We start from the raw sequence: 24,205 nt of genomic DNA on the forward strand, positions 1-24,205 counted from the left end.
TAATTATGAAGTTATAGTTCCATCTAATAGTAGCAACAGCATAATTAATAAAATTAAAAACATAAAAACCGAAAATCGGGTGGAACAAAAAGATAATGCTACTTCAAAAACAACCTCAGCTGACTCTAATAACAATACTAATGAGAGAGAAGAGGCTGATATATCAGAAAATGAAGATGAAAAAACCCCCACTTTCCCCCCCAGTGATCTAATTGTTAATACCCCACCATTATCATTTGGTAATACAATTAACGAGGAAAATTGCGTAGATAACAGTGTTACTTCTGTCCCCCATGATACACCAAGTAGAAATTCAGAGGCTGAACAGACAAAAAAGGAAATTGAACTTGCCAAAAATATCGCTATAGATATCTTAAATTGTAATTTCGATAAAATTCCATATACCCAATATTCAAATTATATAGGAAATAAGAAGCATAAAGATGTTTGCTATCAGTTTCTTAATTTATTATCACCGTTACCAGTAAGTTTATTGGATACATTAATCAAACTATCCCTGAGTATATATTTTATTGCAGAGGCTACTTGCATTGATTCTATTTTGGAAGTTACCTCCCATGTTTGGGTAGCGAATCACCTACAAGATGACATTTCCTCAAAAAAATATAAAAACAACTTCAAGTTAATTCACATTATATTATTTTCGTTGTTGATTTTGAATTCTGATCTACATAATGAAAACTCTAATAGCTGCAAATTTAAAATTTCTGAATTTGTAGAAAATACAGTACATGCTTTGTCCAAGGAGGATCCGTCAATTACAACAAAAGATTTTGAAGAAGAATTAACTGAATATTACTATATAATACAACGGAGAAAGTTACCCTTGTACAAGCCTATGAGTAACACCAGTAATATCCGTAATAACTTCAAAATTAAGCGTAATGTTACCTCCACCAGGAAAAAAAAAACAGAATGTTAACTAATTCGGCACTAATTAAATCTTTCGCCAATAACAACAACAATACGGACTTTAGCAGTAAAAAGTCTTTTTCCCCAGCCACTGTGGGTTCTCCGTTATCTAGAACTACCACTATTAACGATTCTTTGTGCTCAAATAATACTTCGGTAACTGACCTAAATTCAACTAATAGCACTGGTAATAATATGGATAATCAAAAACTGGATACGTTTTCAAGATTAAGTACTGAGTTTAGTAGCATTACTATCGACTCCAATAATAGTAGTTCTTTATCTCGCCCATTTACTTCAACCACTGGTCCGACTAGCACTCGTGATATGGGTACTGCAAATAGCAAATTATATTCTGCTGAATTTTTTGATGACAAATACAAGTGGCAAAATGACACTTCATGGTTTATGGATAATTGGGTTGAGTTTTTAGAACATGATTTGAACTTAAATTCTGACTTTAGAACTAGCCGTGCTGGCGGCGCCAGTACTGATAATAACATTGATAATAATGATATAGGATCAGATTTTTCTCAACCACCGAAACCGAAAACACATCATTCTTTACATAAGGCGAGTTCCACCAGTAGTTTATCTAGGAATTTTGGTAAGTCGTTGAAACTGTCCCTATCTAATACCTCCCTTAACAGTAACGTTAGTAATACCGGTAACACCAATGGTAATAAAGGTACACGAGTTGATCGTACTCATCGTAACACCAACAAGACGACCAAATTAAAGAATTTTTTTTCTAGAATTAAAGTTAAGACAGAAGATATTTCGGATTCCAAATTTTTGCAGGATAATAAAGATTTAATGATCCAGGACTTACGTCACCAGAATTGGAAACTTGTTAACTTGATTGTTAGTGAAGGTAGAGTATATATATTCATATTTGATAGAATGCTAAAAAATGAAACCGGATTGAATAGTTTGAGTTTTGCCAAGAAATTCTGTTCAACTTATGAAGTTTATAATCTTTTTGGCACTGAATCCAAGTTGGTTGAAGACAATATGGTTATTTCAAATGATTCTTTGGATATAGATGATGATAAAAAGAAATGGGTCTTTACAATCACTTTCCCATCTTATGATTCCAATTCAACTGCTAAAACAACATTTCATTTACGTACAAAAAATAAGGTGCTGGCTGAAAAATACATTCAATCCTGTAATTTTTGGAGCAGTAGAATCACACCTATTCCTAATGCTCAATTTGATATGGTTTCTAATTTAGAATATGGTTGGAGTGAAGATATTTTGACATTTGGTCATACCAATACTATGGGTGGTGATAACAACATTAGCCTCGGTGACGCTGATAATAAATCTACGATAGTGAGTCTTTGGAAACCGTTATATAGTATAGATTGTTTGGTTCACACTGATTTGCAAACGACTCAACTATGTGATACGACACTAAAATCGCAGTACAAAAATTTGAAAATTTTTACTCAAAGTTTGTCTGATCTAATTGATGAGCATTTGAACATAGTCAAACCAAAAATGTTAGCATATTGGCAACATTATGTTCATATTTCAAATGACATCTTATCTTTTGATCTTGCTATGGATAATTGGACTGAAAAATATTTGTTTCTAATTAAACATTATGATCATCAAATATTGTATTTGAATGCTTTGGAAAATTTACGGAAAGAAGCTGAGAAATTGGGCGACGCAGAGTTACAAAATTATTTTGCAATAAATGGAGAGGAGACTCAAAGCAATTAAGAGCAAGAACTATATTTTAGATGCGGGGGAGGGGGGGAAACAATAATATAAATTCTACTTCACACTTTCTTAAGACATATTTTTAAATACGTGCTAATATTAATAACAAGAAGTCCTTAAAGTTGTATTTATATCATAATAATACAAAACATAAATTTTATAATATATCAATAAAACATATACATTCGTTGTTATTGTTACTGTTCTTACTCGTCCTGCTCTCTAAATTATTATGATTATTATTATCAGTATTATTATTATTATTAATATTAATATTAATATTATTATTATTATTATTGTTATTATTATTGTCCATCTTATCTTGATCTCAAATGTTCAACCAGTCGGAATTTAATTTAAAAGGTTCCGGGACATGATCGTTAACGTAGTAATAAATAATGCTCTTTTGTTTCCGAGATCGTAAATAATCATCTAAATCCTTAATTGTTTTCGTTGCAGGCGTACCTCTAATCAGTGAATGTAATATAATCTTAATAACAATAAATCTATTATTCCACACTTTAGAATATACACCACTGCCTCTCCAACCAACTCCTAGATAAATTTCTAGTTGAAATATAGAATATCCTTTGTCTTGAATTTTCAAAAAATCTTCCCATAATAATTGAACGTTTTCGTAAAGAGGAGCTTGCTTAATACCAAACCTTTCATAGATATCTTTAGCAGTAACATCAACGCCAATATCAAATACCTTGGGAAAACCTTGGGCCGGGAAATTACAAAATATAGGAAGCTTTCTTAAAAAATTAAATCTTTCTTGTTGATGTAATATTGAAGTACTATTGCTTGTTTTTACAAGTATGGAAGAAATATCATATTCTGGATGACAATAATTGTGTGTATTAGTTAAAAATTTATTGTAAGATATTTTGAATCTTTTCAATGCTTTGGATAAAGTTTTATTATTAATAGTTATATCAAATATAGTCTTTTCAAGTTTAGCCACACCTTTGATCTGTTTATTTAATTCAGGTATGGTTTCCAATGATATAAACTTATCTCTCTCAGTTTGTGGCTTAAGAATTGATTGCTGAGGTGCTACAACACTGTCATTTGTCAAATGATCTGTGTTGATATTCATTCGAGAAATAACTGGTCGATTTAATGGTACATTATTTTCGGCAATGTTTGTGATATTAGACTTTGTATTATTGTTAGTATTAGCACTGGTATCAACAATATTGACTCCGTTAGTAACAACATATTTGCCCGCAGTATTAAAATTCATGTTATTATCACCATGGCCCATTTCAGATATAGACAATGGAGATGAAATTGACGATATTTGTGAACGCATGGATAAACGCCTATTGTTATTAAGAGTGGTATTAGAACTGTTGGTTGTGTTGTTCGCATGAATATTGTCATTACTATTGAGCATATCAGTGGGCATATTTGTTGATGGTGAAGTTGCATTGTAAGTGTATAATTGGGCGTTGTATTGCATCGATGGTGGAGGCGGAGGAACAAATATATCATGAGCACTTGTTTGTGCCCCAGGTATATTAAAACTTGGGACAACATTATTGTTTTTATAAGTACAGTTCCAAAGTGGGGTGTTTTTATGAATAATAGTGTTGTTGTTGCTGTTGTTGGAAGGATTGGGATAATTTAAAATATTGCTTCCGTTAATACGGTTGATATTACGAATAGTATTAGTATTACTCGCATTATTAAAATTATCTCTTGGCACTCCTGTATGAGAGGTAAACGCCTGTAAAGTGTACTGAGGTGGTTCATTGGCTGCTATCGAAAAGGGTTGTGGGAAAGGTGGTGCAGAAGTTGGCAGATATCTTTCTTGTTGTAAAGATGACAATGTGCCAATATATGGATTGTTAATATTCTTGTTTAAAGGGTTTACACAAAAATTTTGTGGTTGTTGTAAATTATTTCTTAATGAAGCTGATGCCACATTACCAATATTGTTTATATTAGTGGTATTATTAAATGGTATGAATGGTTTGGCAAAAGGCGTAGGTGCAATAAACAACGATGGGGATGATGCTTGTAGAAAATTATGATTGTTTTGTTGTTGCGACAGTAGTCCTAGGTTATAGTTCTGTATATGAATAGACATATCAATATTCGGGGTTACTGTATTTTCCCAAGCTGAAGGTCTAGCGATAGTAGAAGATATCATAGGATTCACAGTATTATTGGGTTTGATGTTGTTAACATTCCTCTTCTGATTATGATTATTGATGATATTGAAATTGTTGTTATTGGTAGTAGTAGTTGTGAAATCAAAGTTTAGATTATTTACATTGACGTTATTCTCAGGAATAGTAATCGATCCTATACTCTGATTGGTATCTATAAAACGTTTATTAGTATTATTATTGTTGTTTGGTAGTTCCTGTAATATATATTTGTTGTCTTGATTGTTTGTGTTCTTCTTATCGTTCTTGTTCCTCTTATTGTTCCTGTTCTTATTTTTACCCTTATCTTTATTCTTATTACTATTATCTTCGCCATATTTAATGTTATTCTCATCGTTATTAGTAGTGGTGATAACAGTAGTAGCGTTATGATTATTAATAGTAATGGAAGTGATAGTATGATCATTGATAATTTTATTCTTGGACTTAATTTTATCATTATTAATAGTATTAATATCAGTGTTTTTCTTCCTCCTCTTCTTCTTCTTGTTATTATTATTATTATTATTATTATTATTATCATTATCATTATCATTATCATCGTATCTATCTTTAAATTCATTATTACGATTGGTGGCTGTAGTAATATTAATGTTGCTATTATCATTATCCTCATAATCAGTTATAGTAGTGATGTTGATATTATCATTATTAGCATTTGCAGTACTGTTAATAATAATATTCCTATTATCATTGGTTTTGTCCTTAAATTTATTATTATCATTATGATTGTTGTTGTTGTTGTTGTTGTTACTAGCATTCCTATTCACAGAATCGCTCTTATCATCAGCATTCTTAGTAATCGTAATGTTGTTGAGATCATTATTTTTATCCTTCAGCATACTTTTAGCATTATCATCATTACCATTATTATTATCATTGCCATTATTAATACTGACACTATCTTTATCCTTAGGTTCATTTGTATCATTACCATTTTTATCACTGGTAGTATCATTATCAATGTCCACAATAATATTTCTATTTTTATTTTTATTATCTGAAATTGTAGATTTTATGGAAGCACAAGGAGAAACGCTTTTTAACTTATCACATTGAGCACTGCTTAGATTTTCTTTAAAAAGTGTTGGATTGATAGGTGGAATAGCATCCTCATTACTCGTAGCATGGCTTGAAATTTCCTTTGTGTCAATAGTAAATGTTTGTATATCGGGTTTATAATTAATCTTATCATCATATTGGCTATTTTCATGCAAGCAATTTTTCTCAAGTATAATGTTTGAGATAGTAGTTGTTTTCTCCGTTAATTTTTTGTTTAAGCTTTCATTTTTGTCTTCCTGTGAGATAGCGATTGCCTTCGCTGTTTCGTGCATAGTATCAAGAGTAGCAGTATTAATGATATTATGAAATCTATTATTTGCTTTAATTTTTGATAATACTTTTTTATTAATCCTTAGTTTAACCATTTTTATCCTATTTTCGCGTTTCTTTTTGATGTAATTATTGGAATCTGGGCCCTTACTGGTATCAATCAGAATATGAGATATATTACATTGAGCACCTTCTTCTTTTTTTTCTTTTTCTTTTTCTTTTTCTTTTTCTTCTTCTTTTTCTTTTTCTTCTTCTACTTCTTCTACTTCTTTTTCTTCTTTTTCTTTCCTTTTTTCTTGTTTTTCTTCTTCTTTCTTTTTTTCTTGTTTTTCCTCCTCTTTTTCCTCCTCTTTTTCCTCCTCTTTTTCCTCCTCTTTTTCCTCCTCTTTTTCCTCCTCTTTTTCCTCCTCTTTTTCCTCTTCTTTTCCCTGTTCGTCTTCCTCTTTATTTTTATCTATTTTTTGGATATGATCAGTTTCATCATTGAGGGCAAATACACGCTTAAAAAAAGGGTGTTCTTTTAGTTTGTTGATATTTCCAAAATCAGAATTAATATTACCATCCTTATTGATTTTATTTTTGCAAAATTCATCAACTTTTAGAGAAAATAAATTAAACTTTTCAATCTCTGGCGAAATTGTAGCTTTCCTTAAGCATTCAGCAGCATACCGAATATTGCACGTTATATCGTCTTTTGCATAGTGCTTTTTTAATCTTTTGTATAAAAATTTTTTAATAGTTTGGTTTCTTTTTAATAATAAAAGATCATTTTGAAAAACACTATAGGCTCTGCCAAAAACACTAGAATTTATAATTTTATCAATTCCACCTTTTTTATTCCTGGATGCTGATCTTGTTTGTCTTTTTGTGCTTTTCCTTTTTTTATATTTTAAAAGAAATCTTTTTTCATTCAACAAATAATTTTTAAAAAAATGAAATAGATTCTCATAATGATTTTCAAAAATTACTATTAAATCGTTCAAATCATCAGAATAATCAAATAAGCTTTGCTCTAATTTATTAATTTTTCTCAAAAATAACATTTGTTTATCAGTGTGTTTTATATCAAATGTTTTTGAGATAGTATGTACTTCATGAATAAAGCCATCTTGATAACTTTGAATTTTGTTATTTATTAAAAGCAACTGATCATCTAGAAGTTGTTTGATAGTTGGTTGGGTGGAGTTGTTACTGTCATCAATTTTTGTTGGTGTTGTGACTAGTAATTGGGACATAGCTTCGCCTTTATTAGGTGTAACCTGTATATTATTGTTATGTTTATATAGAAAAAGGAAAAGAAAAGAAAAGAAAAAAAGAAAAAAAAAAAAAAAGAGAGAGAAGGGAAAGAGAAAAGAAAGATGATTATATTTAAATAGAAGGAATGGATGAGCCATTAACAGGGTAGAAATGCTAGTGACTATATAATGTAGATAAAAAGGAAAAGAGAGAAAACTTTAATGTTATCTTGAGACCAGCTAGTAAATTTTTTCCGTTTTGAATTTATTATGTTTTATTTTATTTTATTTTATTTTATTTTATTTTATTTTTTTCCCTTGTTTTCTATTTTTATTTTAATTTTATTTTTTTGTACATGAGACAAAAATAATATAAAAACACGAATTTGTTTATTTATTATATTATTTTTTCTTTTTTTGGTTGTTGTTGTTGAAACGTGTTCTCTTCCCCATTTTCTGTTTGTATTTTTTTCTTGTATTTTTTTATTGTAATTTTTTCTTGTATTTTTTTTTTGTAATTTTTTTTTTAAGCATTAAAAGCAAAGTTTCTGCCTGTTGTTTGGTTGGGTCACCAAAATTATATATATATATATATTTTATATACTGTCAATTTAATCCAAAATATTCACTTCTTTTTTTTACTTTCAATTTCTACCCAGTTCAATCTGTTACTGTTCATAAATTTATCACTGTCTGTAGCAACTAATTCCAATTCTTAAACTGTTTGTATTTTTGTTTTGGGCCTTTACCTATAATAGAACAATTAGTACTTGGTTATGCGCAAGCATAATAGCTTACTCGCATCCTTTTTCTTGCAACCGTCATTACAATTATGCACCTTTTAAATTCGTCTTATTTTTAAATTTTTCTTTTTTAAGAATATCCCTATCGCCTCCAATACTATTATTCTCATTGAAAGCTGTAATACATGAAAAAAGCATCGGAAATTTTATTAAAAGCCTGATGTAGTTCATCATAAGTTGTATTTTTTTTTATTCTTACTTCCTTTTCATTATAATTAAATGCAACACTAGTTATTGATGTTCATAAAAAATAAAGCAATTCCTACAAGTTTCAAAACCCTTTTTAATTTGTCAGTATATTTATTACTATTCGTTGTAACCGATAATCTTTGTTATTTTTCAATCTTTTAATAAGTTAAAAGAAAAGAAAAAACGTAATAATTATAAAGAAACTATTTTATATATTATATTTATTCAAACTGAACACTTGCTCAGTCAACAACATTTAATAATATCTTCTCTTTTTTTTACTATTATCTCACAGACACTTAACTTAATGCTAGTGACTATACATATAGATATATATATATATGCATACAATACAACTTTCAAATTTATTTTTTTTTTTTTTTTATTTTGAACCTAAATTTTTATGAAAAAATTATTGTTCAAAATTTTAAGTATTTGTCATATTGTAATAAAAGATGGAAACTTTTGCACTCCACTCTTTTTTATTTTTATTTTTTTTTTTTTAATGGTTAAAAAATTTGTAAAATGTTCTCCATTTGCGTAGATTTTTTTTTTTCCTTCTTTTATCTGATGGACATAATATAATAAGAATACCAAATGATGAATTATTTTATAATATTTTAATACCAACTCAGTCACTATCATAGACATATATAAACATATTATTGGTCTTTCAGATAAATAAAAAATAAAAGTGCTACTTTTTTTTTATTTTAGTATTTCTGACTAATTTGACCAAATATTAATTTGAAGTAAAAATTGAAAAGAAAATAAAATGAAATAAAATAAAATAAAATAAAATAACACCATGGTGCATAAATATAACTGAATAGATAAATAGATGTTAGATACTACAAACTCAAAAGCAATAAAAAAAAAAAAAAGTTCCCTTATTCAATACCTTAATTCTTTTGGAATATTTAATGGAGAGTAATAATAACTAACAGGTCTGTTTAGGCTATTTAAATTGGTTTCTAATAAGTTGATGCAGTCTTCAGCAGACATTCCTCTTTTCTTAATGCCAGTCTGTATAGCCTTAATTACACAAGCCCTTCTTTTAAATATTCTGGAAAACTGGCCACTTCCCCTCCAAGCAGCTTGATATTTAGTTTCTAAATCATACATAGAATAGCCTTTTTCCTGTTTTTTATGATACTCCTCCCAAATAGATCTCACAGTCACATCTTTTTTATTAATTAATATACCAAAGGTTTTATATATATAACTATCGCTTATGTGGCTAGATCTTATTCTCCTGTTATATATCTGTGCACCTGGGTCACTAGTTGATAATTCTTCAGGCAGAATTTCTTGATCCAAAAATATATCGTGTATTGGTGCTTTAAAATTTTCCATATTGTTATTGTTATTATTTATCAAATTGGTATTTCGGCGCGTTCTTGGTACGTGCTGTTCACTTTTCTTGTTTTCGTGCTGTTGTGATCGGGTAAAGCGACCATGATCCCTGACCTCTCGCTCACTTATATCGTCCTCTGCTCGCTCCTTGTCAGATTCATCATCTACATTATTGTTTGATCCAGCATCCTCAACACTAGTGTTCGTGGTGCTGTTTTTTCTATTTTCCATCTCCGGATTTAAGCAAGACTCATCATCATCATCATCATCATCTTTTTCTTTTTCTTTTTTTTTTTCTTCTTCTTCTTCTTCTTCTTCTTCCTCTTCTTCCTCTTCTTCTTCCTCCTCCTCCTTTTTTTGTTCTTCAAGTTTTATATTTCCCAACTTTGGGTGTTGTTTGTTTCCAAGGCAATCAGAACTATCAAGAGTATTTTCAGGTGTTTCGTTAGTAAGCACATCTAAATCACCAGCGTTTACTTTAATATTTTCTGATTTTGAAGTGGATTTGTTGTTTTTTGTAGGTGTTTGTTCCTCGTCGCTTTTTTGAGAGTTTTCTTCTATATGATCCCTTTCTCTTGTACTAATAGGACTTTTCCCTTTATGGTTCTCATCTATGTCTATAATAGTATTTTTCATAAATTCTAAGGTGGCTATTAATGTTTCCAATTCTGCTTTATCCTTTTCTGAATTTTTTTTAAATTTCACAACATCATCAGTTCCAAGAATTTCTCTTTCTTTGGAATTCAATTGGTGATGTATAAAATCACTAAAAAATCTTATCATTTGAGAATTTTGTAGTTTAATATATCCCAATAATTGGCTTTTGATATTTTGTAAAGAATGTAGTTCTAGTTCAATATTATCAAACTTGGCCTGTAATTCTAGATATTCTTTTTGTAATATTATATTTTCCTTTCTTAATAAATCTAACTCAGTGGTACAATTATTTTCACATTCATCTATACGATCACAAATTTTTGTGGTAAATTTCTTCAATTCATTAGCTACGTCTTCCATCTGACTTTGCTTCATAATATTATTATTATAGGTTTTTTTATCTTTTTCTTTTTAATAAATACAGAGTATATTTTTTCGCTTTTCGTTTTTTTTTTTTTTTTTTGTTTTTTGTTTTTTGTTTTTTATTTGTTTGTTTAAAAAAATTTTTTTATTTTTTTATTTTTTTATTTTTTTAATTTTTTAGTTTTTTAATTTTTTTTAAAAAAAATTTTTTTTATTTTTTATTTCTTTGTTATTATTTTAGTTGTGACTTGAAAAAATGGTCAAAAGAAGAAAAAGAAGAGGAGAGAAAATTAACCAGAATAAAATGGATCTTTCCTCTTGGAAAATATACATAATATATAAATATTTCATTTTATTTTATTTTCTTTTTTCTTTTTCCCTTTTTTTTCTTTCCTTTTTTTAAGACAATCTTTCGGTAGTGGGCGTACATCTCTGCTTTTTTATCCTGCTGACTTTTTTTTTTTCTTCGTTTCTTATTTCCTCTTTTCTTGCCTTCTCTTTACTTATCTTCTCTTTACTTACCTCCTCCTCTAATTAACAAAGAGCGGAAAGCCATATCCAATTTACGAGCTACATTAGTACTATTAACCAGATTAATTAAATTAAATTAAATTATAAAAAAAATTGTTTGATATATTTTTTATGATCTTAAATATGCTATGTATCTATAATGAATTATACTCTCATTCTTTTAACTACTCAAAAATACCTGCTTTGTTGCTTGTATTCTCTCTCTCTCTCTCATTTCAATACTACATAAAAACTGTATTTAAAATTACATACGATTTTTAAAGAGCATAACAAATTTTGTTTTGCTGCATTGCCGTTGTTTTGGAAACACATCACATGCTTGTCTCCATTATAAATTTAAAAACTGTAGAACTAAAACAATACGTAATTAATAATAATGCAAAACTAACAAAAATTACTTGAAAATAAAAATAGGCAAAAAAAAAAAAAAAATATTTTTTTTGCAATTTTCCGAATCTTCACTTTTTATAAGGTAATTATTCGGACATCGGAACTAATAGATATTGGATTTACTTTTTTACTTTTTTTTTTTTTTTTTCTTTTATTGAAAATCCTACACATCCGGAATATTAAAATTATAGATATGGGTGGCAATAAACTATACACTTATTAATTAATTTTTTTTTTTAATTAAAAGGTCCTTAATATCTCTTTATTATACAGCTGAAATAAAGTAAGAGTTAATCTAATAACAAACTTAAAGAGCAAAGAAAGAAAAAAAAAAAATATTATAAAATGTCTAATGATCCAAGCTCTTATAATGGTATGTATTTTTGGTTACTTTTATACAAAAGAAAAAATGTCATTTGAAGGTTTATATAACCCGATATTTATTCATTCTCCAAGTCGCATTTAAACCAATCAATTGTAATTTTTTATTTTTAGTTTCTAGTACTATTTCCCAATTTACTAACTAAATACTGTTATTGTATGATTTCAATAATATGCAAAACATTTGTTATAACAGGAGGTATTGTTGTGGCAATGAAAGGGAAAGATTGTGTGGCTATAGCATGTGATCTACGTTTAGGTCAACAATCATTAGGTGTATCTAACAGGTTTGAAAAGATATTTCACTACGGCCATGTCTTCATGGGGGCAACAGGCTTGGCTACAGATGTAATTACTTTAAGTGAAGTTTTCCGTGAAAAAACTAATCTATATAAACTAAGGGAAGATAGAAACATTGAACCAGAAACAATGTCTCAATTAATTTCAAGCACTCTATATTCTAAACGATTTGGTCCATATTTCAGTACACCAGTAGTTGCAGGCATTAATTCTAAAACTGGTGAACCTTACATTGCTGGGTTTGATGTCATTGGCTGTATTGACGATGCTAAAGATTTTATTGTCAGTGGTACCGCTTCAGATCAGTTATTTGGTATGTGTGAGTCCTTGTACGAACCAGATTTGGAACCAGAAGATTTATTTGAAACTATAAGTCAAGCACTATTAAGTGCCGCTGATCGTGATGCTATATCTGGTTGGGGTGCATGTGTATACGTTATCACCAAAAATAAAGTAGTGAAAAGATATTTAAGAACACGTCAAGATTGAATTTTTGCTTCTGTAAAGAATTCTTTGTTATTAATCTAAATATTATATAAAGTGTGGTATTTTTTTTTTGTTGACCAGGTATCATACAATTATTCCTATTACTGAAAATCTTTATACAATTTTTAATATCTGCAACGCATAAAACGTATGACATGGCACATAGAAACATTTCTAACTTGTCCATCTGTATTTATTTGCGTAATGTGTTCTTTTGTACTAAAAAAAAAAAAAAAAAGCAAAAAAAAAAAAAGCAAAAAAAGGAAAAAAAATATGGGGATAATGATCCAAATATTATCATATAGCCATTAATCTTAACAGTAAATCTTTGTACATGAATATGATGGCTTCGTCACACCTCTTTCGTATAAGGCCATCAATTAGGATGATCTTGTTGTTGTGATTCTTGTTTTCTTTTGGCCAATTGTTTTTGTAAAATCTTCTTCAAAATAGCATCTTCTCCAAACTCTTCTTCTTCAACTTTCTTCCATTTGGCTTCGATAATTTTTTTCTCTTCTCTACGTTTTTTAATATATGATTTTGTACCTTCCACTCTGGCTTCGTGTAAACATTTACTTAAAGCTTCTTTTTCATTATTACAAAGCCCAAAAGCACGTTTATAAAATTCAGATTGATGGCATTTATCTAATGCTTGGATTAAATCGTAACAGGCTGTAATCAACAATAAATGTTTGCTTTTCTTTTATCTAGTAAAAACAGGGGGGGGGAAAGAAAAAAAAATATCAATATAGTTAGTATCTAAAGAGTATTTCTAATTGCCTTATTACTTCGTAAAACTAGGAAACAGCCTAATATCACAAAAAATAATATACATACAGGTAAATCTTTCGGATTCTAATTGTGGATGCATTTCTGTATAATTTAATATAGGATTACACTAAATACCTTTCTAATATTCATATATACCTTTAACCGCTCAAGGCTTTTATTTAATGCTGATTATATATAAGCTCGGATATATTTTAAAAAGAAAAGGGAAAAAAGAGGAGTTCTAAAAAGAAAATAATTAATTATATCTTATCTTACCTAACTTTTAAATACAAAAAAATATATATATGCTTTTTTTTAAAAAAAAAAAAAAAAAAAAGAAAAAGAAAAAAAAAAATAATAATAATAATAATAATAAATTCCGAATAATTATACCATTTACGGACAACAATTAAAATGGGCCATTTTTATTTTTTTCTTTTTTTTTTTTTTATTTCGAAATGATTAAAGATAAATATAAATTTAATTACTAATACCTAAAAGACTTGTGTGTTACCAATAATAATAAAGTATTCTGATATTCTTCACTAAATCACTCTAAAGAAACAAACACTGTCTATTCATACATTAATTACCTAATATATTACCATATGACAGCAGTAGAACAAGATAAGGAACTTATAAAACTGCAGAAAGAATTAACAAAAGCTTTGAATAGAAAAGAAGAGCTTTCTAAACAATATAATACACTAAATAAGGATTTTAGTACACTTCTTCGGAAAACAACAAGTTTAATCCAAATCTTCGAAGTGTTGGGAGAAGAAGAGGTAAATAAAATGGTCCAACTCGACGAACAACTAATACCTTCACATATAATTACCAAATTTCCAGCTTTAGAAAAATACAATGAATTAATACAGAAAATTGACGGGGAAAATCCCATTACTGACGCCAAAATTAAAGACTTACCTATCGATATTTATAAAATGTATGATATATATGAAAAAACACCCTTATTATATAAAGATGCTTTAACAGATAAATAAATATATACGCCACAATACTCCATTTTCCTTTTTTCTTTTTTATTGCTGTTACTGTTATTGTTTTATATGCAGTCTTTCTCTCTTTCTATCTCTTTTAATTATTAGCTCCAAAACCTTTTTATTTAAAAAATTATCGCACAAATACTTTCGTACATGGGGATCAAATTTATATTTTGCCATAAGTTCAAATATTTTGAAAAATATTTCTGGTGTCTCGATTTTGTGTCTGTCTATTTCATTTAATTCTTTCATGGTGTTGTTTAATAATAGATGATTCCCTAATTGACTAACTAATTGTGTTATTTTATTTGTATCAGTACCCGCTAAGTTCTCTCGTCTATATGTTTCAGTAGACTGCAATAAAGAAATCTGTTTAGCTACATCTTCCTCAAATTCAGTGGTTGTGTTCATAGAATTTGGATCTTCCAAAGCATTGGACATTTTGAGTAATTGTTCCAAGTTTAGACTTGGTTCTTCAAAGTGTATTTCTTCATCCGCATCTCCGTATAATTGTTCTATTTTGCCGTCAGCGTTCTTGTTCTCATTGACACTATCCTTATGTGTCTGTGCTGAAAGCTCAGGGAATTTTAAAAACATGCCTAAATTTTTTGGAACAGTTATCCCACACGGTGCTCCTTGAACATTAGTAAAACTCTCCCAGCCCAATTCATCTATGATTTCAATCCCCTCATCAGTTTTCGCTATTAGACCTAAACAATAAAAACACACGAATTTAACACTTGTCGAAGTACTTAGTACGGACAATCTTGCAATATCCTCTACAATAGAATAAGTGTCCAATAATTTCACGCCTAAAGAAGTAGAGCCAATAAATGCAACACTCCATAACGCAGCTTTCAATTCCTTAATCTGGTCTTGCTCATATGCTGGCTCTTCGTTAACGTATATCGAATGAGAACGTATTATGTTCAGAAAACTGACAAAATCTCCATTTCTAATGATCATTTGGATACCGTCTTCAGTTAAGGCCAAATATTCGTAAAAATGTAATGGTAATTTTTTAAAATGTGCCTCATTTGTTAATGATGAGCTTTTGTGTTCTATCGGATTATGTATTTCATTATAAATAACTGTCTCTACTTTATCAACATATTCCAAATTTTTCCTTTTAAACCAGTTTTTTCTTTCACCCTCTACATAATTCAGTTCCATTAATTTATCAAATCCTAAAGAGGTTGTTAAAAATTGAAATAATATTGGTGATCCAATGAAAACTAATTGATCCAAAACAGTTGATAATGTTTCAATTAAAAACCTGCCACCATCTGAGTGAAATCTAGAGCATCTTTTTTCATCCCCCATGCAATATAAATACAATATCTTATCAGATAAGGTGACAACTTCGGGGGCTAAATCATACAACTGCTTGGTTAACAATTTAAGTAAAAATTCTTCAAACTCTTTTCTATATCTGCTATTAAATGTTCCATCACTATTGTAGTTATTTACATTATTGGTAGAAGAGTTTGAAGTGCCACAGATAACGCCCAAATGATAACCTAACAATTTTGTCCCCACAATTCGTACTTCTAAATTATGGTAAGTCAATGCTTTCGACAAAATAATTCTACAGTGCTCACTTTTTTCGTAGTTCAATTCTACCAAAGTGTGCAATAAGAACTTCCTGGCACTTTTATTATGAGGCTTAAACATCCTATAAATGACAGTAAAAATATTCCATTGTTCCAACAATCTGATACCGCTTTGTGTTTCAGTTAAAATACCAATAAATTTAAAGTATCCACCACAAACAGATTTTTGTAAATTTTTAATAGAAAAAATATTCTGTGCACTATAATATCCTTCAATCGCTTTATATAGAGATGTAGCTATTTGGGGCAGAATTTTCGTATCATCCTCCAAAATTTTAACACCTTCAAAGCTCGACATTAGCATTCTGAAAAAGGCACAACCAACGTTGACATATTTGTTTGCCAATTTCGAGTGTTTATCCACACTGCTAAATCTATTTCTTAAAGGTCTATAAAAAACTAATAACCTTCTGACAAATTTTGTACTCTTGTTCAACTCTTCTAGTCTTTTTCCGTCGGTCAATGGCCCTCTCAACAATTCAAGCAAAACATTCCAATTCCATAACGCATAGTTTTTTGTTTGTAAAATGTGTGTCTCATAAATCATATTTTTGAATTTAATATCTGTTATATCTTTAGTCATTGTATTCTGCTTTATTTCTTTGGTAAAAGAAATCAAATTGTGAGACGGATTAATAAAGTACATACCCATAGTGTTTCTTCCCTTGTTTAGTCCAATGCAAGTTTTTTGAAATTGAGCTAAATTGATATAAAGTGATAGATTGTGTGCATTTTTTTTTATATGATTCCAAAAATCTCTTTCGCTTAAAAAATTACCCATCAAACAAATAAACTCAGAGGAAAGATATCTGCACTTAGCCACATTTGCTGAGTTAGGTATCCCGTTTTCTATAGCACCTAATATCTCGTCTAAAAACCCGCAATTTAGTAGTATTTTCACTAATAAAGCAGTATGCTGATTTATGGACATTATTTCGCCATGAAAATCGGCTGGGAAAGTCTTAAAAGTTTTATTGTTATGGTGCTGGTAATTAAGTGATTTAATTCTTAAAACGTCCAAAAATAAATCAACTAAATACTTGACCACATTTGATACTTTGAAAAATGAAATTAGTTCTCTCAATCTGTTAAAATTATTTTCGGACAATATTATCAATCCACTATTTGACTTCAAACACATTGAAATCAAAGTTATTGATTTTTGTAGAATTTTGGCTGGCGGTTGAGTGATTCTTGTGTGGATTTCCGTTAATGGATGAAACAAACAGTTTAAAGAAAAATAGCCCAGAAAATATTTTCTAGTTTCATGATATGACATCAAGTCCAAGATAGCAGTTAATATGGATTTAGAAACTTCAAAGTTAGGATGGTCTATAATAAGTCTTTCTAAAACTCTGTTGATATGGGTCTGATTCATAATATTAGGGAAAATATAGCACATTTCTAAAGCCAATTCAATACATACGTTTTTTAATTTATCCTCATTTCTTTCTAGGCAGCTAATACACGCCTGTGATAAACCCAACGTTATCCCGCCTTTATTATCTATTAAAACCCTGATTAATTTCAAAGCTTGTTCCCTTTCTAAAAAACTTTTATCTGCCGATAGACTTATAATAAGAAAGTTTTCAAGTCTTGCTCTTGCTAAATACTGAATCAGGTCTGGTCCTGACATCAAATACCTGCAAACTCTATAACCTGCAGCAACAATCTCAGAATCATCGGTCAGTAGTAGATTTTGAACAGCGGGAATAAACGCATTTGGTATTAAATCCTGCTTGATTTCTGGTGATCTAATCAATAGATTAACTAGCGCGGTGGATTTTTCTAAAATAAAATCCCTGCTAGATTCTCTAGAATCATTCAAACATTGCAAATAATCACTGACTAGCCACGTCTCGTTGTTATATCTGCCATCAAAGTCCCCCGTGTTGCTATCGTCAGTGGATTGCAAAGCTTCGCAATCGTACTCGTCATCAATACTGGAGGAGTCATTATTATTATTATTATTATTATTATTATTATTATTATTATCTTGCGTTATATGTTCAGCTATAGGTGGAACAGGTAATGAATCAAATGATTCTGTAAACTCCTCCGCGCCGCCAGGACTCCTATAAGGATCTATTTCACTTATTGTACTAGTTCTACAGAGCCTAATATTGTTATTATTTGACAATTTTTGTTTCAAATCCCTTATCTGTTCTTCTAGTCTTTTAATGTTCCTATCAGATTCTTTTAAATCACTGGTTGTTTTTAGCCTTGTTGAATGTTTTTCTGTATGTGCTGTTGAATATTTTCCATTATATACTTCATTCTGCAAATTTTGCTTGATTTTTTCGGCAGAGTTTCTTTTCTTTTTCTGCTCATTTAATTCTTGTTGTAAGATATAAATGTCATGTTTGATGGAAGATGTGGTATTGGTATCGTTGAAATGTGACGCTATTGATGGCGTACTCGGTCTTTGAGCTGATTGATCTTTTCCTGTTGCAAGGGAATTTATTGTCATAGAAGATGATTGAGTGCTATGTCTAGATCTATTATTTGATAGTATAGGAGAAACAGGGCTTAATAACCCATGATTGTTATTGCTTTGAGCTTCATTTGTTGTATCAGTTAAAAGTAAAGAGGAAGCAGTTTTTTTATCCCTTGTTGGGACAAAAGAAGTTGATAACACTAATGTATGTTGTCTTTTTCTTTGTAAGTTCTTAGTTGCTGGGTTAGTGATATCGGTAATACTGTTTTTTTTCAGAAGTGACTGGTTCATTGGATTATTCCAAGTGTTACTTCTATTTCTAGGAATATCTGGATTATCACGAATTGAGGACATGAATAATTTTGGGTTTATGCTACAGATATTGTGCTGTCCTTGATCATTTTCTGTCTTTAAGTTAAATATGTATATTTTTTTTTTCCTTTTAAAACGGAAAGTTTTTCTTGTACATAGTATTAAATAAAATTATGTAGTGCTTGATAATAGGCAATGAAAAAAAAAAAGAAAAAACAAAAAAACAAAAACAAAAACAGAAAAAGAAAAAGAATTGATTAATATCCGACGGAATTAAAAAAAAAAGAAACAAAAACCAAAATAGGGGATGTTAACAGTTCTTTTGGCACCAAGTGTGCGATTGTGCCATTAATACGCGTTTTTCCCAATAAAAAGAAAGAATAAAAAATAACTATGCATATATAACATTACAATGCTTGTGAGGGATATCTTTTAGTTGATAGTTTTTATTATTAAAACATAAACATATCAAACTCATTGAGCTATGCCTAACTAAATTACCGAATAAGCGCGTTGGCCGAACTTGGCAAAAAATAATTTTTACAAATGTTTCGGATAACATTGTCAGTTAACCAAAAAATAAATAAATAAATAAATAAATATATAATTATTAAGAAATATCTTTTTTTTTTTTCTTTTTCTTTCCCTGAAAAAAGAATTAAAAAAAGTATTTAGATGGATATCAATACTCCTCCAATATCATCATCACAAATAAAAGAACCATTTTAAACAAGCAAAAAGGAATAAGAATGAGTACATTACCACAAAGTTGTGAAACCCCAGAAAGCATCATTAGTTTGGAAAAACTATCAGCCTTTTCTGATGAGTATAAAAGTAGAAGAAGACAACAAATGCTAAGATTTTTTGGTGCTAGTATATTAACTTTGATCACCGCAAGACTTGCTTTCCACAATATTAAAACACGTAAATATGTTCCAACCTTATTTCAAAACAATTATAAAATTCCACCATTTTCATATCAAAAAGAATCACTATCCGCCTTAGCTTACGGTACTTTTTTCAGTGTTGGTGGATTTGGTATGCTCATATTTGGTGGATGCTGGATGGCCAACATTTCTACATTACCAGAATTTTCATATAAATTAAGATGCGCATTATTAGGTGAAGAAGGTATGAGAGAATTGTATGGCAGGGAGCAGACGTTGAAGATGAATCCAATGGACAAAGATACAAAGGAAATACTTGATCTTATAGAAAACGCCTTTGACTCCTCTAAAAAAAAATGATTTTTTTTTTTTTTTTCATTTATTTTTTTCGTCTTCTAAATAATTTTGGACTTTGTTCTTTCTATTAAAATAATTTGTGTGTAATCTGTAAATAAAATCATGATATTTTTAGAACAATTGTTCATCCATCGAGACAAGGCAAGTTTATATATATATATATATATATTATTCCCTTCTAAACGAACAAGACCACTCTACGAGAATGGTATAGCTGTCCTTACTAAAAGACTAAGCTGGTGAATTTTAAAGTGAATAAAACATATACCCACTCCACATCTCTGTATTATAAACAAACAAAAAAAAAAACTGCCCCCGCTAAAAGTAAAATGATATATTTTATTTTTTTTTTTTTTTTAAAAAAAAAAATTCATATACATATATATTATATATATACATAATTAATTACCGCTAATGTTGAATTTCGTTGTAATATACAAGTTGTTATATAAGATAAAATAAAATAAAATAAAATAAAAAACCTTTCATGATGTTGAATCCTAGAACAAAGACAAATTTTAAAAAAATTATTTCTTTTCAGCATACTTTTCTCTGTAGTACTTAGCAGCTTCGACCATATGAGTCAAAGATGCAATAGTTTCTGGCCAGCCTCTAGTCTTCAAACCACAATCTGGGTTAACCCAGAACTTTTCGGCTGGATAACTTTCCAAAATCTTACCAATTTTCTCGATAAACTCTTCTGTGGATGGAATACGAGGAGAGTGAATATCAAATAAACCTAAACCAATGTGGTTTGGATAATTCTTAAATTCAGCAATATAGTTTGCATCATCTTTCTTAGAAAATTCAATGGAAACGACATCAGCATCCAAAGCCTTGATATGGTTAGGATCCAAGTCAGAATAACAGAAATGAGAATGAATTTGTGTCTTGTTGGCAACACTAGAAGTGGAAATTCTAAAGGCCTTGGCAGCCCATTCGTAATAGTCATCCCTTTCAGCACCGGCTCTCAATGGCAAACCTTCTCTTAAAGCAGGTTCATCAACTTGAATAACCTTGATACCAGCAGCTTCTAAATCAGAAACTTCATCTCTCAAAGCCAAACTAATTTGGTTAGCTTGAGTCTTTTGATCCAAATCATCTCTTGGGAAAGACCATCTCAACATTGTAACTGGACCGGTTAACATACCCTTGACAGGCTTTGTGGTCAAACTTTGAGCATAAACAGTCTCACGCAAGGTCATAGGCTTTGGTCTGGAAACATCACCATAAATAATTGGTGCTCTAACGTATCTAGAACCATAAGATTGGACCCAACCATTTTCAGTAAACTGATAACCATCCAATTGTTCAGCAAAAAAGAAAACCATATCAGAACGAGATGCTTCACCTTCAACTAAGACATCCAAACCAATATCTTCTTGAATCTTAATAGCTTCTTCGATTTGCTTGTTAATGAAATCTTCGTATTGCTGAGCAGAAATAGCACCCTTTTGAAACTTGTTTCTTGTGACTCTAATCTCCTTTGTTTGAGGGAAGGAACCAATTGTGGTAGTTGGAAACAATGGTAACTTAAAGACAGGGATCTGTTCCTTTAATCTCTCAGTAAAAGGAGCAGCTCTGGTTGCAAGTTTATTGGTAATAGCAGCAGTTCTCTTTTGAACGGCTTGGTTGTTGATTTTGGTGGAGTTTGCTCTGCCAGCAATAGACTTAGCGTTAGCTTCGTAAGCAGCGGCAACATCTTTACCAGAAACTTTCTTGGCAATAACGGTAACTTCATACAATTTTTGTTTGGCAAAGGAAAATGAATCTTTAACTTCTTCAGTCAATTTAGATTCGTTGTCCAAATCAACAGGAGTATGTAACAAGGAAGAAGAGGTAGCAACAATGACTCTGTCAGCACCTAATTTGGCAATGGCAGCCTCAACAATTTTAGTGGACTTGGCAAAGTCATTCTTCCAAATGTTTCTACCATTAACAACACCAACAGACAAAACTTGTTTGTCAGACAAGATAGCAGCAACATCGTTCAATTGCTCTGGGGCTCTGACTAAGTCAACGTGGAACCCAGCAACAGGTAACCCTTTGATAGCGGCCAAGTTTGGAACAACAGTACCAAAGTAGGAAGCAACAACAATTTCTGGAATATCTTTTTGTTCACTAAAGTACTTGTAAGCCTTTTGGAAAGCCCCGTGTATCTTTTCAGGCAAGTCCAAAACTAAAATAGGTTCGTCAATTTGAACAGACTTAACACCAACTGCAGCTAACTTTTTCAATAATTCCACATAAACGGGCAACAACTTGTCCAACAAAGAGATAGGTTCCAAGTCTAAAGAGTCCTTGTCAGCCTTACCTAAATACAAGAAAGAAACAGGACCAATCAAAACAGGTCTGGTTTCAATACCCAATGCCTTAGCTTCTAAATATTGATCAACTGGCTTAGCACCAGTTAATTTGAATTCGGTAGATTTAGAGAAAGTTGGTCTGACGTAGTGGTAGTTGGAGTCAAACCATTTAACCATTTCCAAAGCAGTAACATCAACCTTTTTAGAGGTTTCAGTTGCTTGTCTTTGTAAACCTCTAGCCATAGCAAAGTACAAATCAATCTCGGATAGATCATATTTGGTATAACGGTCAGGAATAACATTGAACAACAAAGAGGCGTCCAAGACTTGATCGTAAAAGGAAAAATCGTTAGATGGAATGATATCAACACCAGCTTCCTTTTGTAGTTTCCAGTTAGTTTCTCTAATTTCTTTACCAACCTTTAACAATTCTTCGACACTTTTTTTACCACTCCAGTAGGCTTCAGTAGCTTTCTTCAATTCTCTTTTGGCACCGATTCTTGGGAACCCTAAAACAGATGAGGAGACCATTTCTATCTTTTTGATTGCTTTTTTTTTTTTTTTTTTCCTAAAGCTTTTGTGCTTGTGTTTTTATGATTATATTTATTAATAAGAGAATGATGTAATAAAGGGATAGAAAGGAAATAAATTGACAGAGAGAAAAGTATAATAATTATGAATGAGTTTGAAGAAAAAAATCTTATTAGATAACCAAAAATGATTGCTCCTTTATATACATTTTTTTTTTGTTTCTCGCAAACTATTGTTATTTACTACTTTGAATCAATGGAGAAAATTTTTTCCAGTTTTCTTTTTTTTTTTTTTTTTTTTTTTTTGTTATTTCTTTTCCCTAAAAAAAAAAAAGAAAAGAAAAAATCATTTGTTGTGCTTCGTTCTTTGAATATTTAGTATGAGCACATGTGAAAAAAATAGAAATAAATTCTATCCTTCTCTTTACTGTTCCATTTTGTTTGCGGTGATTATTTTCCAGTTTTACACACTTTTCTTTTTTTTGTTAAGCGAAAAGGGAGAGAGGGGATTGTTATATTGTGCAGAGCAGTACTTACACAGTTTTTGATCTTTCTCGTTTTCTAATGTATTTTGTTACGAGCACATGTGTACAACGTTCGCATTAGAAGAATACTTCGTTTAACGGACTTATAGTTGCTCGTATAAAGTATTTATATTTGGAAAATAAAATAAAAATAAAATAAAAAAAAAAAAGAGTTAAATAATAGTAGGTTATTACCACAGTTGTTGTGAAAAATTAACACCGTTGAGATAGTAGGCAAAACAATTTGTAAATCCTAAAAAAAGGAAAATTAAAAGAAGAAAAAATAATTTTACGCAATCAATATTAATGAATACAGCAAAGTTTCTTTTTATCGAATAAATGCAAAATCAACAAAAAAAACTGTTTTTTTTTTTTTTTTTATATTTTTTTTTTTTTAGTTTTTCTCTTCAAGCGAGTTCTTAAAATGAAAAAGATGCAAGGTTGTAATCTAAGTTATGTTTTTATTTTTGTTTTATTTCCTTAAACTTCAATTCGCATTTTATGTGTTTGAAAATCAATATTTTGAAAGCAAATTTTAGTTGTTGCATAAAAACAACCTACCTATAAAAGGCTAATGTCAGCTATCTCATATTA

At 29.8% G+C, this 24,205-nt stretch overlaps 9 protein-coding genes across 9 annotated transcripts; 4 read left to right on the forward strand and 5 right to left on the reverse strand.

The window, feature by feature from the left end:
- Nucleotides 1-936: 936 nt before the first annotated feature.
- YEL1 (Arf family guanine nucleotide exchange factor YEL1) lies at nt 937-2,667 on the forward strand (the record flags this gene model as incomplete). Its single annotated transcript, XM_046078706.1, has 1 exon — nt 937-2,667. One exon carries the CDS (start codon nt 937-939, stop codon nt 2,665-2,667), a length of 1,731 nt encoding a protein of 576 aa, XP_045936536.1.
- Nucleotides 2,668-2,995: 328 nt separating this feature from the next.
- On the reverse strand, nt 2,996-7,573 carry SCDLUD_000189 (uncharacterized protein; the record flags this gene model as incomplete). The annotated part of the gene is made up of 1 exon (XM_046076716.1): nt 2,996-7,573. The coding sequence occupies one exon, from the start codon at nt 7,571-7,573 to the stop codon at nt 2,996-2,998; it is 4,578 nt and encodes a 1,525-aa protein (XP_045936537.1).
- Nucleotides 7,574-9,300: 1,727 nt separating this feature from the next.
- SCDLUD_000190 (transcription activator GCR1-like domain-containing protein) lies at nt 9,301-10,794 on the reverse strand (the record flags this gene model as incomplete). The annotated part of the gene is made up of 1 exon (XM_046078705.1): nt 9,301-10,794. One exon carries the CDS (start codon nt 10,792-10,794, stop codon nt 9,301-9,303), a length of 1,494 nt encoding a protein of 497 aa, XP_045936538.1.
- A 1,254-nt stretch (nt 10,795-12,048) lies between these two features.
- Nucleotides 12,049-12,873, forward strand: PUP3 (proteasome core particle subunit beta 3; the record flags this gene model as incomplete). Its single annotated transcript, XM_046078704.1, has 2 exons — nt 12,049-12,076; nt 12,281-12,873. The coding sequence occupies 2 exons, from the start codon at nt 12,049-12,051 to the stop codon at nt 12,871-12,873; spliced, it is 621 nt and encodes a 206-aa protein (XP_045936539.1).
- Nucleotides 12,874-13,246: 373 nt separating this feature from the next.
- CMC2 (Cmc2p) lies at nt 13,247-13,741 on the reverse strand (the record flags this gene model as incomplete). Its single annotated transcript, XM_046078703.1, has 2 exons — nt 13,247-13,542; nt 13,708-13,741. The coding sequence occupies 2 exons, from the start codon at nt 13,739-13,741 to the stop codon at nt 13,247-13,249; spliced, it is 330 nt and encodes a 109-aa protein (XP_045936540.1).
- Nucleotides 13,742-14,249: 508 nt separating this feature from the next.
- Nucleotides 14,250-14,645, forward strand: IES5 (Ies5p; the record flags this gene model as incomplete). Its single annotated transcript, XM_046078702.1, has 1 exon — nt 14,250-14,645. One exon carries the CDS (start codon nt 14,250-14,252, stop codon nt 14,643-14,645), a length of 396 nt encoding a protein of 131 aa, XP_045936541.1.
- Nucleotides 14,646-14,699: 54 nt separating this feature from the next.
- Nucleotides 14,700-19,049, reverse strand: TSC11 (TORC2 complex subunit TSC11; the record flags this gene model as incomplete). The annotated part of the gene is made up of 1 exon (XM_046078701.1): nt 14,700-19,049. One exon carries the CDS (start codon nt 19,047-19,049, stop codon nt 14,700-14,702), a length of 4,350 nt encoding a protein of 1,449 aa, XP_045936542.1.
- Nucleotides 19,050-19,756: 707 nt separating this feature from the next.
- Nucleotides 19,757-20,254, forward strand: AIM11 (Aim11p; the record flags this gene model as incomplete). The annotated part of the gene is made up of 1 exon (XM_046078700.1): nt 19,757-20,254. The coding sequence occupies one exon, from the start codon at nt 19,757-19,759 to the stop codon at nt 20,252-20,254; it is 498 nt and encodes a 165-aa protein (XP_045936543.1).
- A 524-nt stretch (nt 20,255-20,778) lies between these two features.
- Nucleotides 20,779-23,088, reverse strand: MET6 (5-methyltetrahydropteroyltriglutamate-homocysteine S-methyltransferase; the record flags this gene model as incomplete). Its single annotated transcript, XM_046078699.1, has 1 exon — nt 20,779-23,088. One exon carries the CDS (start codon nt 23,086-23,088, stop codon nt 20,779-20,781), a length of 2,310 nt encoding a protein of 769 aa, XP_045936544.1.
- Between the last annotated feature and the right edge of the window lie 1,117 nt (nt 23,089-24,205).

This window comes from Saccharomycodes ludwigii, chromosome I (assembly GCF_020623625.1).
Source record: "Saccharomycodes ludwigii strain NBRC 1722 chromosome I, whole genome shotgun sequence".
Taxonomy (NCBI): domain Eukaryota; kingdom Fungi; phylum Ascomycota; class Saccharomycetes; order Saccharomycodales; family Saccharomycodaceae; genus Saccharomycodes; species Saccharomycodes ludwigii.